Below are 12,764 nucleotides of genomic sequence, written 5' to 3'. Positions count from 1 at the left end.
GTCGTCTGTCTCCGATCGTCGGTGGCTGAACGCTAGTGGCACCCCTGGCCTACCTTGACGATCATTTTAGTTCTGCTCTACCACAGGGGAGAAAGATCAAGAGAATCAAAACTCCCGGATATTAATAGATTAATCGACAGAATCATCGCGTGCCTTACTGAGACATAGGCTAAATATGTAATAGGCAGCAATGGAGAGAGCCCAGATGCTGGTCTTTGCCCACTTCGCCCCCCTATGTCCACGACTTCAAAAATCAATAAAAAAAAGGATTCAAAACATCCAAATATTATTGGCCCATCACTCTTATCCATTGGTGGTCAACGTCATTTTGTTTTCAATTTTATTTATTTAATTTAATTTTTATTTTTTTTTAAACACCAATCCCCACATGCTCGGCGATTAGGTAAGTGGAAGTATTTCCCGTCAACTCCTGTTGGGAGGGGGGGGGATCTCATCGTTTCACACAAAGATGAGGTGGCCTACTACAATTCTTCTCGGGTTCCTGGCTGTGACTCGAGCAGAATCAACGACTCAATTCTCCACCGAGTCGGGGAAGACTACCGATGGACCCACGGTTGTGTCAATCACAACTCCCGTGGCAATTCCCTCGGGTACCTACCAAGATCCCAGTACAACAATCACATTGAGTGATGGCGATAAGTCGACTATTCGATCGACTACCCAACATAATGGCACAATGACAGTCTCCAACCAAACGTCTATCACGACTTCCGATTCCATGACGTTACTGGTGGGTGGAGGAACCACGGTGATTGGGAACTATAGCATGAACGCGACCACGACTACCATCAGCACGGCTACCAATACCCCTGTTGTCAATACCCGTCCCTGTAATAACTATCCTGAATTTTGTGCCAGGAAGTACTCCAATATTACTATGGTTGCAGCACACAACAGCCCGTTTGTGCGCAAGAACAACCTCGCCGCCAACCAGGAGCTGGATGTGACAACGCAGTTGAATGACGGAATTCGCACATGTAAGTGAAGCAGCGGTGGTGGAACCCTTTTTTTTTAGATTTGGAGTCAACCAACTCAACACCTGTTAACTTACGAACTAGTGCAACTCCAAGCTCACTACGTGAATGGCACCATCTACCTGTGCCACACAACCTGTCAATTGTTGAACGTCGGCACCCTCGAAGCATACCTGACCGATGTCAACAGATGGATGCGAAGAAACCCATATGATGTGGTGACCTTTGTCATCGGCAACTTTGACTATGTCTCTCCCGAGAACTTTACAACCCCGATCTACAACTCCGGACTGAAGGATTTGATCTACACACCCACCAAGGTCCCAATGGCCCTGAACGACTGGCCCACCCTCTCGGAGATGATCCTCAAGCAGAAGCGCGCCGTCTTTTTCCTAGACTACCAGGCCAACCAGACCACTTACCCATGGCTGATGGATGAGTTCTCCCAGATGTGGGAGACGCCCTTCTCACCCACGGACCCTACCTTCCCCTGCACACAACAGCGCCCACCCGGTCTGTCTGTTGCAGCTGCCAAGGACCGCATGTATATGGCCAATCACAATCTGAACTTGCAGTTGAACCTTGGCGCTCTGAGCTTGTTGATTCCGAATACCGCTCAGATTGACGAGATCAATGCTGTGAATGGCAGTGGTAGTCTAGGTGCAATGGCTCAAAACTGCACAGGTAAGTCGAGTTCTCGTTGATCTGCAGTGCTTGTTCTAACTCTGAACAGCAACCTGGGGCCGTCCACCCAACATGCTTCTGGTCGATTACTATAACTATGGGAATTTCAACGGCTCGGTCTTCGAGGTCGCTGCGGAGATGAACAATGTGACGTACAACGGTAAATGCTGTGGCAAGACTTCTGGCGCCCTGCGCGAGATTTCTGTCGCCGATATGTCAACGGTGCTGGTGGTGGCAGTGGGAGTGCAGATGGTGATATCTGTATTCTGATTCCCACGATGTCGATGACGATTTTTGGATGTCTGACCAGATCGGTCGTCAGTGCTTTTATTTGGGTTTTTGGCTTGCTGGCTGTGCACATCACATGGTTCTGGATATGATTTTAATATATACACACTCTGTACAATATCGCCAATTTGATCAATAGACCTGCCATTCGCTAGAACTTGAGACAGAGAGAGAGAGAGAGAGAGAGAGAGAGAAACGTCTTCAAATTTACCAAAATGCCTAATCCCACCCCATCCCCAGCTCCCTGACATCACATGACCACTCCCCACCGCACCGCAAACCACCTCCACCAGACCCTCACCAAAACCACCCCCTCACCAAACCCGAGCGCACAGGACAAACCGCCAAAATGGTCGATATCGTCCCCCTCAGCAGCTACCCCTCCTACATCGACCTCCTCCCCTCCATCCAAACCTGCAACATAACAAACCTGCCAGAGAACTACTTCCTAAAATACTACCTGTACCACGCCCTAACCTGGCCGCAGCTAAGCTTCGTGGCAGTCGTACGTCCGCGCAATGGATATAAGTCCGGGTCCACGGGCGCTGGCATCGCCGGCGATGTCTCAGGCGAGTATCCTAAAGTCGTTGGATACGTTCTCGCGAAGATGGAGGAGGAGCCGACGGATGGGAAGCAGCATGGTCACATTACCAGTTTGAGTGTGATGCGCACGCATCGACGGTTGGGAATTGCGGAGAGATTGATGCGGATGAGTCGTGAGTTTAACTTTAATTTTGATTTTTTTGGGGGGGGGGGGGGGAGGCATTTGCATGTGCATGTGCATTTGCGTGAATTTAAACGGATTCGGGTTTGCATTTGCAGATAGTCACGGTGTGCTGATTTCTATATTGTTGCAGAACGCGCAATGGCCGAATCTCACCGCGCGCATTACGTCTCGCTGCACGTGCGTATGTCGAACTTTGCTGCGCTGCGATTGTACCGCGACACGCTTGGCTTTGAGGTCGAGAAAGTTGAGGATGGATACTACGCTGACGGTGAGGATGCGTATGCTATGCGCTTGGATCTTCAGAACATGTGGCTTGATTGGAAGGCTATTGAGAAGCGGGATGCGAACACCAATAAGGAGAAAAATGGGGAGGAGGGGAATGAGGATGAGGGTGAAGAGGTTGGAGAGCTTGGGAAGAAGGACGCCGAGAAGATGATTCGGGTTAAGGTTGGGAGGGGACTTGGGGTTGGTGATTTGGTTGAGAAGAATGAGTCGAAGGCTTAGAGGATATGGATGTCAATATCGATGCAAATAGTGACAAGTGCGCTTTGTATGTATAGAGATCCTTTTTTGAAAAAAAAAAAAAAAAAAAAAAAGATTCATTCCAGTGCTTTTGGAATGCGAGTGGATGTCAATGTGAATTGCAAAATTTTCGCCAAAGTACTAAGGTGAATTGTAGCTTCGTCGACTTGGATGTGGTCGAGATTTGACCCTATACACGGAGAAGCAAAGTCATATTTGCCCGTCCTCCCAAGTTAATGTTGAGCTCTGCGCTGAAAAATGGCACTTAAAAAAAGACAAGAGAAAACGTCCAGCTTATCAGATCATTTACCTCCCGCATCATCCTCTTTTGCCTGTTGCTTCTTCGCCTTGCGCGATAACAGCATATCCTTTAGCCGACTGGAGGTGTCAGCCGCCTTCCCTTGCTTTAGAGAGGCGGAAGAACCCCCAACACGCATCAAGTTCTGCGTACTCGGCCGCGAGACGGAAGGGGAAGGGGGGTTAGAAGCAACCCCAAAGCCAACATTTGATCGATTTGGCGTCAAAATTGGACTAAGCTGCGTGTGAATGCTGACTGGACGTGCAGGCAAGGGCGGATTAGATTGCCGAGGATCTTCCAGCCGTAATCTTCCAAGCTGCTGATCTAGCGGCTGGTCATGCATATGCTTCGTCTTATCGCCGTCACTAGAGCGAGCCTGTCGTGCCTGGCGGCGTCGAGTGCGTCGGCGTTCGCGCTGCTCATCTCGCGCTCGGCGCAGCGTATCCCGGAACGCTTTCTTGGTAGCGCGCATTTCTTCTTTCATGGCGCGTCTGTCAACTGAGTTGCGTTGCTGCTGCTCGGGTGATTCCCAGCGACCCCAGTCGGCGTCGCTGGATTGTTGATTATTTGGTTGGCTTTGATTGAAACCGGCTCGCCAGTGAGTTTTACCAGAGAACTTGGCTTCTCGGCGGGACTCCTGCAGGACTGAGAGTTGCCGACGGAGATCGACGGCGGCGTTGTATAGTACCCGATCATGACGATCATCTAGAAGTTCCAACTGAGTGCGCACTGTGGCAAGGTCGAGAACGCCCAGGTCCGATGTTGTCGAGATGGAGTCAATTGAGCTGAAGGAGGACTCGGACGAGACTGAGCTCGCTGATGCTCGTCTGCTGCGTTCGGTCACAGGAGGTTCTATTCGAAGCTGATTGGTTGAAGACTTAGGTTTGTTGCTATCGATCTGAGTAATTGTCTCAGGCTGACTGGTCGAATTTGGGCTTGTCACGGGGCTGGGGGTTTGGATGGGCGTCATTGGGATGTTGGCGATGGGACGAGGAGAGTTATCCCAGGCCGGCCAGGAGTAGTAGCCACCGCCAAATTGAGGTCCGGCCATATGTGACTTCCGGCCATGAAGCCTTGCCTGTTCTTCAATCCAGCGGCCATGTGCAAGAGCCTGCTCCTCGACCTGCCGCCCATAATGCTGTGCCTGTGCGCTGATTTGGTCTCCATAGTGTTGTGCCTGTTCGCTGAACCGCTCTCCGTATTTCTGCGCTTGCGATGCGATCTGTGTAATCCACGCTAGAGTCCCACTCTTCTGGGTGCCGTTATTGGGAGATTGCTGTTGCTGCTGGGGATAGTTCCAAGTGTTCCATTGCCATGCGCCTTGTGGTGGATGAGGGTAATATTGAGGTGGTTGGTTAGGAGATATAGGGGGAGGGTATAGAGGAGCACCATGTACTCCATACGGAGCTGGGGGCACATGTACTTGGGGGTTGGGGAACACAGGGGGCATCGCCCAAGGGGTCGGAGAAGGAACATGCTGCCCTGGCACGGGCGATGGAGCATTTAAGATCCGAACAGGCTGACCTTCGATTGAACCCGTTGTCGCTGGATAGCATTTGGGACACAAAGCAGACGACGGCGCAGAGTCAGGTTCGGCCACATAGACAAAGACAATCTGAGTAGTGCGGAGCTCGAAAAAGCATTCGTTCCATTCAGCGACAACGGCAGAAACTCGAGCCTTACGTTGCTCATCGGTCTCTTGTGGGCGATCCTTGCGGTCGCGTCTGATTTCCGCCCGTAATTGGCGCGGGAGGTGCTGAGAGGATGCAGCGAGCCCCAATTGCGGCGGAAATAGATGCTTTAAGAAGATGTCCCAGTCCTGCTGAGTAATCTCATCTAACCGCGAGGCCCAGCACCGCGGCCGTCGAGGGAAATCCTTGCCTTGGCTCCGAGGATAGATGGTCATATGATGTTGTAGAAGACTCCGGCCCTCGTTTACGACCGAGGGAAGCCGTTCCTCAAAGTACGCAGCGGCAGATCTGAAATGCACCGGCACGACTGTCGGCTGTGTCGGGCCACGGGAACAACTGGCATCCTGCGTCGGGGTGTCAGCCACCCCAGGAGCACTTGGGGCTTGAGAAGAGCTGTTGTTCCGGCCGTTCGCTGGTGCGAGCAATGGATCAACGGCCGAGTATGGGGGGGGTGGAGCCTCCTCTTGGTCCATTTTGAGAAGGCGGTTACGGTCGGCCGGGATAGAGCAAAGAGGAGCAAAAATGCAGTGGCCTAGGAAGGGCTACAGATCTTCTGTCAGACCTGAATCCTCATGCTGTGATAAGATAACGAGAGCCTGGGGGTGGAAGGCAACAGAATTAGGTACTGTGAATGGGGATTTCTGCAAGTATGAAAGACTTGGCGCATAATTTTTTGAGAGAATTTATGTCCAACCAAGAGATAGGATGAGTAACTCGCAACGACAAAGGGAATACGGAGACCCTTTTGAGGAGGGACAGACGCGGAAGAAGGTGGATCTTGGAAAGAGTGAGGAAAGTGGCAGGATATTGGCGGAGACGATAAGATAAGCCCTTATCGATTGCAAGAAGCCAAGGACAATCTTCAGCGTGGGCTTGTACAAACCTCCAATACTCCAGTGGAACACATGTTTCTAAGATTGAACAGGTTTAGGAGGTCAAATGAAAAAGTCGCCAATTGAGCATATGGGCATGTTTAACATAGTCATATTCATACCTAGAGGGGTGTCGGTGGCCCTCTGCGGTGCACATAAAACGTGTTCTTGAGGATGAAAACTACACAGTTCAAAGGGAAAATTTTCGACATTGGTATACTCCTCAGCACTAGATGACCCAAGTACTGCTTGATTGGAAGATACAACCATGGGCCTTCCTTCTATAAGTTCATCACCGGCAACTTCGTTAGGAAGACCATCGGGTATCTAGCATATAGCTTCAAAGGTTGAACGGATGCTCTATATGTCACTGTAGTGTTTTCTAGGCCCAGATTGTTTCATCCCAAGTCAGTGGCCACAAAGCGTCTTAGATCGGATGTGTTTCCAGTTCATGGATTGATGCTTTTAGCTTAGTCAAGGTGCGCACGCCACTAGTGTCGGTATATCTTTGCTTGAATTGGACATGCGTAGTGTCGTTGGATAGACTCGTGTAAGCCATGTCTCTCACCCATGTGCGGGGTTACTTGAAAGTGAGGCTATAATCTGGGTGTCGTTTTTGCCCATGCAGATCCTTCGTCTGGATTTTATCTTCTCCTCTCCTCTCCTCTCCTGTCCTGTCTTTTCCGGTCTTTTCCTTCTGCGCAAATTGATTACTCTTAATCAAACTGCAGGTAAATTACAATTACCAGCAGTCTTAAAGATTCGCAGTCATTGACAAAGCTCTCCAATTGTCTCAACTGTGGCAAGAAGCCTGTTCTATTCTGATCTTCGGCTGTCGACTGAAAGGCAACAAGAGACATCCACACCATCGATACACGCCCTTCTGGCGTAGTCAGATCTTTTATTCAATCTATCAATACAGTAAGCGTACCAGCATCCATTGTGTGAGTTTTACAAAAATTTCCGAACTAACTGGGTGGGCTTCCATTTAGTTCCAGACGGAATATCTCTCACTCTACAGCAACAGGCATCCTATCGACAGAGATCTTTCCAAATCCACACCAAAATGTCTGCAGAGCACACTCGCGATTGGTCGACCCTTCTGCCAACTATGAAGCCGACTGGACAAATTGACCAAGCATTTGATCTGCCAGAAACTGGCTGCTTTGTGCTGTACCAGTTTCCGTGTGTTTTAGAACATCCATCCCACTATGTCACTTGGCGCAATAGCGTCTGCCACATCCTGAAAATGCACAGACTTCATCGACTTATCGACTCTGGCATTGCCCGCCCTTATAAAGACTCGCCCAATGCTCAGAGATGGCAACAGATGTCGATCGAAGTCCGCAACTGGATCGCGTGGAACATGAATCCAATCCTTGTGCGCATGATTGTGAAAGAGGAACCTCGTGCTGAACTGGCAGACGAGTTCATGGTGGGGGCTGACACGATTCTTCTTCAGGGGCACACCCGCTCCCCCGTACAAGACTTCGATGATGTCTCCGCCGGTCTCTTCAATCTCATTCGGTGCCGGCGAGATGATTATTCTAGTATCCGGTTGTTTGTTCATCGTCTTATGGAGTATTACACACACACGCTGAATTTGAAAATGGGAATTCCGCCGTTTGTCCCGTTGTTGATTTTATTGCACGAAATTGAGGGTGATGTGGGAACGGCATTTGTCAAGCTAAGATACGATCAACTGGATGATTTGAACAATATCACCCAGGATGTCACCAAAGCGTACTTTGAAGATGTTTACTTTGACGTGTTGGAGCACCTTGAGTTGATGGGTCAGACACCTCGCGATGCTCATCATCCACTGACTGAATGACGGTGCTTGATGAAGGAAAACTATGGCCAGCTTTTATCGTGAGGTTACTGGGAAGACGTTGAGAATGAAACAATGAGCGTGATATGGAGGCTATTTTCCAGAGGCTGTTTCGAACAGTCTAAAGGTCCGAGAGAGCAAACTAACGAGGCAAGCTATTGAGTGCGTGTAGCTTACATCAATTGAATATAATATCTCTTTTTAACCAATTGACTTATGCGCATTAGAATAAACTCAAGGTTCATGTAAAAGTGGCCCCACACTCAAACCACGGTACCTGGCATCAAGCAGTGATTCAGCGCCTGGATGTTGGTCAAACTGAAGGGTTATGTTTTGGTACAGATTTCAAAATAGTGGAGCACTGAATCCTCGCTTTACGGAAATGTCCGTGTCCATAACGTTGTTTTTGTGCATGGGCGTCTGGAATTGAACAATTTTGTTGTGCGTACATATGCTCATCCAGACATATATCATTGGGTGCTATCCCAAATGTGCAGTATCTGCCAATGCCACTTTGACAGTAACTCGCTCCATGGTTGGAGCTCTGCTTCCGCTTACTGGGCCGAAGAAATTTGGCAATTTGGTTATCGGATAGGGCAATTCGTTTCCTAGGTTCTTGGCTCTGGCATTCATCCCAATTCCTGTCGTCTTTATCAAGTACGGCAAGGTGATTCGAGAGAAACGGCCTGTGGATCTTGATAGGAAAAAGACTTAAGCCGACACTGTCTTTAGGGGCATCTTACTCGTTCCACATCGACCTTGTCTCTCTCTATTATCATGTTAGTGTTTAAAGACCCCCTCGAAAGTGCAGATACAGAATTCATTTAATAGAGCTTTGTAGAAAAGGAACCTCTTCATATGAACGTGGTATACGACAGCAAAGACTAACCAGCCCTTACGTTTTTTTACAAAAATTTATCAACTCCCCTCAAGGAGGGTACGCCACCCACTTACAAAACTACTACTACTTTTGCACAATTGAACTTTTTTACTAGGCAGACCAATTTAAAGGCAAATATTTAAACGCTGAATAAGAGTGCCTTAGAAGTCTTTAAGAACTAACTGTTACCTAGAAAGTATAACAATTTCGTCTATTTCAATACCAAATTCGGGTTTTTAGCCTAGGTTTAGGGAGCCTTCCTACAATAAAATTTAAACCTATTATCGTCTCTTATGTAAGATATTCAGAAAATTTACCATAAATTTTTAAAAAGGGTTTGAGGCTAAATTAAAGTGTGAGTTATGCACTTGAGATAGAGGTGGCGGACCCCGCTTACGAGGGCCCGTTTCTTAAAAAAAAATTACAGCAGCTGGTCATTAAAAATACCAAAAGACCCGCCAAAAATGCCGCTAAAAAGATCTCTAAAACGACATCCAAAAGGTCCACCAAAAATATCCACCAAAAATATCCACTAGAAATACCCGCCAAAAATACCGCTAAAAACTCTAAAAAGACTTACAAAATTGATCCACCGAAAAGACCCGCCAAAAATACCGCTAAAAGGAGCTCTAAAATGACCTCCAAAAAGATCCACTAAAAATACCACTAAAATAAACTCTAAAAAGACCTCTACATTTAACGATTACTAAGAGGAAATTCTAATGCTATACACGCGGCCAAAAATTGTTGTAAGGCCTTAGTAAAACTGAAGCACGGGATTTAAGCATAGAAAGAAAAGTTATCTAGGATTTAGGAATTAAGAAATCAGGTACCAAGACACAAGCACTAAGTATTCAGGGATTAAAGACCGAGAGATTTAATCATTGAGGCTCCGACAAGAGATGAATTTCAACCAAAGAATTGGTATAAGATAAGTGTCTTCAGACGTAAAATATCGTCACATTGTACAGCACACACACTGTAGTCACATCAGTTGCAGCGCACCGGCAGTTTGAGACAGCCGTAACGAGATCATTCCTTAGAAAAGTTCAACCACAATTTGATTGGTACACATCCCCCCCCACAAGATCAGAATATCTTCTAATGAACTCAGGAGTAAGTCTCCACCCCCTGTCCATCATGAACGTCTCATGGAACGCCTTTTTGATGCACAACTCGTTATGTTCATGTCGTTCAAGAGCCGTCTCACTCCAAGGCCATCGGATCTTAACAAGTCATCAACCCAAACAGACTATCCCGATCCGATCGTTGCTATACAAGTGCCACCGCCGGATTAGATTTAGTCTGACATTTGGCCAAGGCAAGAAATCCAACCAGAGCAGATGCGGAACGGTCATCTGGCTTTGCACGGGCCAAAGGAACGTAGGGAGTCGGCTATACGTCTCCGGATTGGGCGTGGTGATCCATCTCGAGAAGTATTAAGTCAGCCAGCTAGTACTCCGTCGCTCCGGATCGCAGATTGGGCGGCGTTGCAGAGCTGTGTGAAGCATGTCTGCTAGCGAATTTGATTTCGTGCCGTTATATGAAGTCACGAGGCGAGTTGGGGACGTCTGGGCATGGGATTATCGGCTTTGGGTAGACGAACCACGGGTATGAGATCAAGTTGCGCGTGCGGAAGTCGTCAGTGTGTGATAGGATTTGATTCTATAGAGGTGTTGCTGTGGCGGAAAGAGGTTCTAGAGATGGGGACTGGATTTTTGGTGGTGTTGCTTCAGTGGAAACGGCGGTGCTGAGAAGATTTTTAATCCAGTGCTGAGGTATTACTTCGTTCAAGTTCGTGTGGAGGTAGGACCGGGCGTCTCGGTTACTCATCTCCTTATACAGAGATGACAGGTCTTGATTGGAGTCATTGGTGGCGGAAGGCTCATCTGGTTCCGTCCCCCATGGGTTGACGAGGGATTTGAAGTTATTTTGGCGCTTGAGAAGGGCTGCATTTTGCTTGCCCCGTCCTTCGATTACTTGGAAAAGGCGTTGCACGCCCTGGTCGCTGTGGTGTTGTTTGCAGTTTGTTGTCTGTTCTTCGAGTTGGGCTATATGCCGTAGCTTCCTTTCGCGAAGAGTCGGCTGTGAGCGTCGATCTCAAAGTCGTTTTTTCTCATTGGAAGACATCGGTTTTGATGCTCTGACGTCGTGGAAGAGTGGTATCGGCAGATTTAATATCCGATTTCTGCAGAATTCGATACAAGTGGACATGTATAATTCTCCTGCAAATTTCTCAACTTCATGCCTCTACTATCCTCGGTGGCCTTTCTAGATGGTATAGTTCTTTTTAAAAAAACTCTCTCTCGAAATTCCAGTTGTGCAGTCCTGAAGTATAGAAATAACTAGTGCACCATACATATCTTGCAAGAAGCTACACCCCGATACCAGCTCCTCTTTTGCTCCAATGTTAGGCCCAGATTTTTGAATCATGACCACCAATTTATGATGGAAAACATTTTTTCTAGCGGCTGTTGGGCTATTTGGCAACGACCCATCTTCCCTTCAATCTGGGAAGTAAAGCTGGTGGCATGTTGTCAGACTCATTGGCCAAAATCCCAGTTCCAAGAGTGTGCTCTACAGAGCAGATATACTGTGAGTGATTTTAAATCGTGTCACCTATTTAAAAGCAAGTTGTTGACATCTGATCTGATTCGCAGGTAATGACCCGTGTTCACACACGAGTGGAAGATGGTTGAGTCGTGATGAACTTGAACGAAAGTCTCGGGACATCCAATTTGACTTCCGAACCCTGGTTATTTTGTCCAGGAGCGAAAAGTTTTTCGATTATGGTGGATTCCACATGGCGTTCTTTTTCACATTGGACACTGGTTCTCGAGTCGTGGCAAGGTTACCCACCGGCATTGCTGGCCCAGCACGCCTCGTGACTAATTCCGAAGTTGCTACGATGGAATTTCGTAAGTCTGGTCTGTATAATTATGTTTTCCTTTTGTTTATATTAATTGTTCCTTGTAGTGCAGTCCAAGCTGGCTCTTCCAATAATCAAAGTCCTAGATTGGAAACACACACATCGTCAAACCCTGTCGAGTCAGAATACATCACCCAAGAGCACGTTGAGGGTATCCGGCTGCATCGAAATACACTTGGAACAGCAGATGCTATGCAACAAGGCGCTCTCTATCCTGATCAAAAATATTGGCATCATTAGACTTTCCGGTCTATGGAAGTCTATACTTCTCTGACACACCAGTAGAAGCCACCCGAAAAATCTCTTTTGATCAGGATCTTGACCAAAAATTGTGCATTGGAACTAATTGTAGTCCTATATTCTGGAATCAATGTCCGGGAGAACCCGAGCTATATGGCGGTGCTAGCCCCAATTGTGGCCCCTGTGAGCCTCTAGACTTTATTAATCTCTGTGAGATATGGTTCTAACTCCTTGGTACAACATTCGGGGATAACTTGACAAAGTGTTGTAATGGACTGATCAATACCGGCACTTCTCGTTAACCAGAACAAGAAGAGACCAGTAGCTCCAAACGCCCTTATCAAGGGTCTACTTAAAAGCACAGCCATCTCTCAATAGGCTTCAAGGTCTATCAGAGACTCTTGTTCTGGCTGATGGCTAATATGGACACTAACTTTGATGGAAAGCTGATGGGGAGTTGAAGGTGGGGAAAGCGGATAAACTGAGGCCTTTCGATGCTCAATAATCATTGAGAAGCCTGCTGGGAGTTGGTCAGTCCTTCGGCAGGAACTCTATGGAGGTTAATATGAATGGTCGTTGTCGATTCAGCGCATGGCTTCAGAGTGAGAGATTCAACTCCATGCAATCAAAAAAGCAGAAAATAGAAGAACAATCCTGATCTATGTGTCTGCTTGGTAAAATGATAACTTCTAACTCTCGTAACTTTTAGCCAATTCCCATTAATACAAAGGCGCTAGTGTGCAGATTGAAGTTAAAGGTTCGTTTATTGAAAGAATACCTGGTAGAGTAGATTTCAATCCTCACAAG

At 47.5% G+C, this 12,764-nt stretch overlaps 4 protein-coding genes across 4 annotated transcripts; 3 read left to right on the top strand and 1 right to left on the bottom strand.

Moving 5' to 3' along the window:
• Positions 1 to 469: 469 nt before the first annotated feature.
• On the top strand, positions 470 to 1,949 carry Pdw03_1469 (Acyl-CoA N-acyltransferase; the record flags this gene model as incomplete). The annotated part of the gene is made up of 3 exons (XM_066099911.1): positions 470 to 998; positions 1,080 to 1,679; positions 1,729 to 1,949. 3 exons carry the CDS (start codon positions 470 to 472, stop codon positions 1,947 to 1,949), a joined length of 1,350 nt encoding a protein of 449 aa, XP_065957638.1.
• Positions 1,950 to 2,316: 367 nt separating this feature from the next.
• On the top strand, positions 2,317 to 3,198 carry Pdw03_1468 (N-acetyltransferase complex ARD1 subunit, putative; the record flags this gene model as incomplete). The annotated part of the gene is made up of 2 exons (XM_066099910.1): positions 2,317 to 2,683; positions 2,825 to 3,198. The coding sequence occupies 2 exons, from the start codon at positions 2,317 to 2,319 to the stop codon at positions 3,196 to 3,198; spliced, it is 741 nt and encodes a 246-aa protein (XP_065957637.1).
• A 320-nt stretch (positions 3,199 to 3,518) lies between these two features.
• Pdw03_1467 (WD domain, G-beta repeat family protein) lies at positions 3,519 to 5,678 on the bottom strand (the record flags this gene model as incomplete). Its single annotated transcript, XM_014679555.1, has 1 exon — positions 3,519 to 5,678. The coding sequence occupies one exon, from the start codon at positions 5,676 to 5,678 to the stop codon at positions 3,519 to 3,521; it is 2,160 nt and encodes a 719-aa protein (XP_014535041.1).
• A 1,465-nt stretch (positions 5,679 to 7,143) lies between these two features.
• Pdw03_1466 (inhibitor of growth protein 3) lies at positions 7,144 to 7,911 on the top strand (the record flags this gene model as incomplete). The annotated part of the gene is made up of 1 exon (XM_014679556.1): positions 7,144 to 7,911. The coding sequence occupies one exon, from the start codon at positions 7,144 to 7,146 to the stop codon at positions 7,909 to 7,911; it is 768 nt and encodes a 255-aa protein (XP_014535042.1).
• Positions 7,912 to 12,764: the final 4,853 nt, after the last annotated feature.

The sequence above is a fragment of the Penicillium digitatum genome, chromosome 5 (genome assembly GCF_016767815.1).
Source record: "Penicillium digitatum chromosome 5, complete sequence".
Classification (NCBI taxonomy): Eukaryota; Fungi; Ascomycota; class Eurotiomycetes; order Eurotiales; family Aspergillaceae; genus Penicillium; species Penicillium digitatum.
The sequence above is the reverse complement of the archived record's forward strand: the minus strand, read 5'-3'. Positions and strand labels throughout refer to the sequence as shown.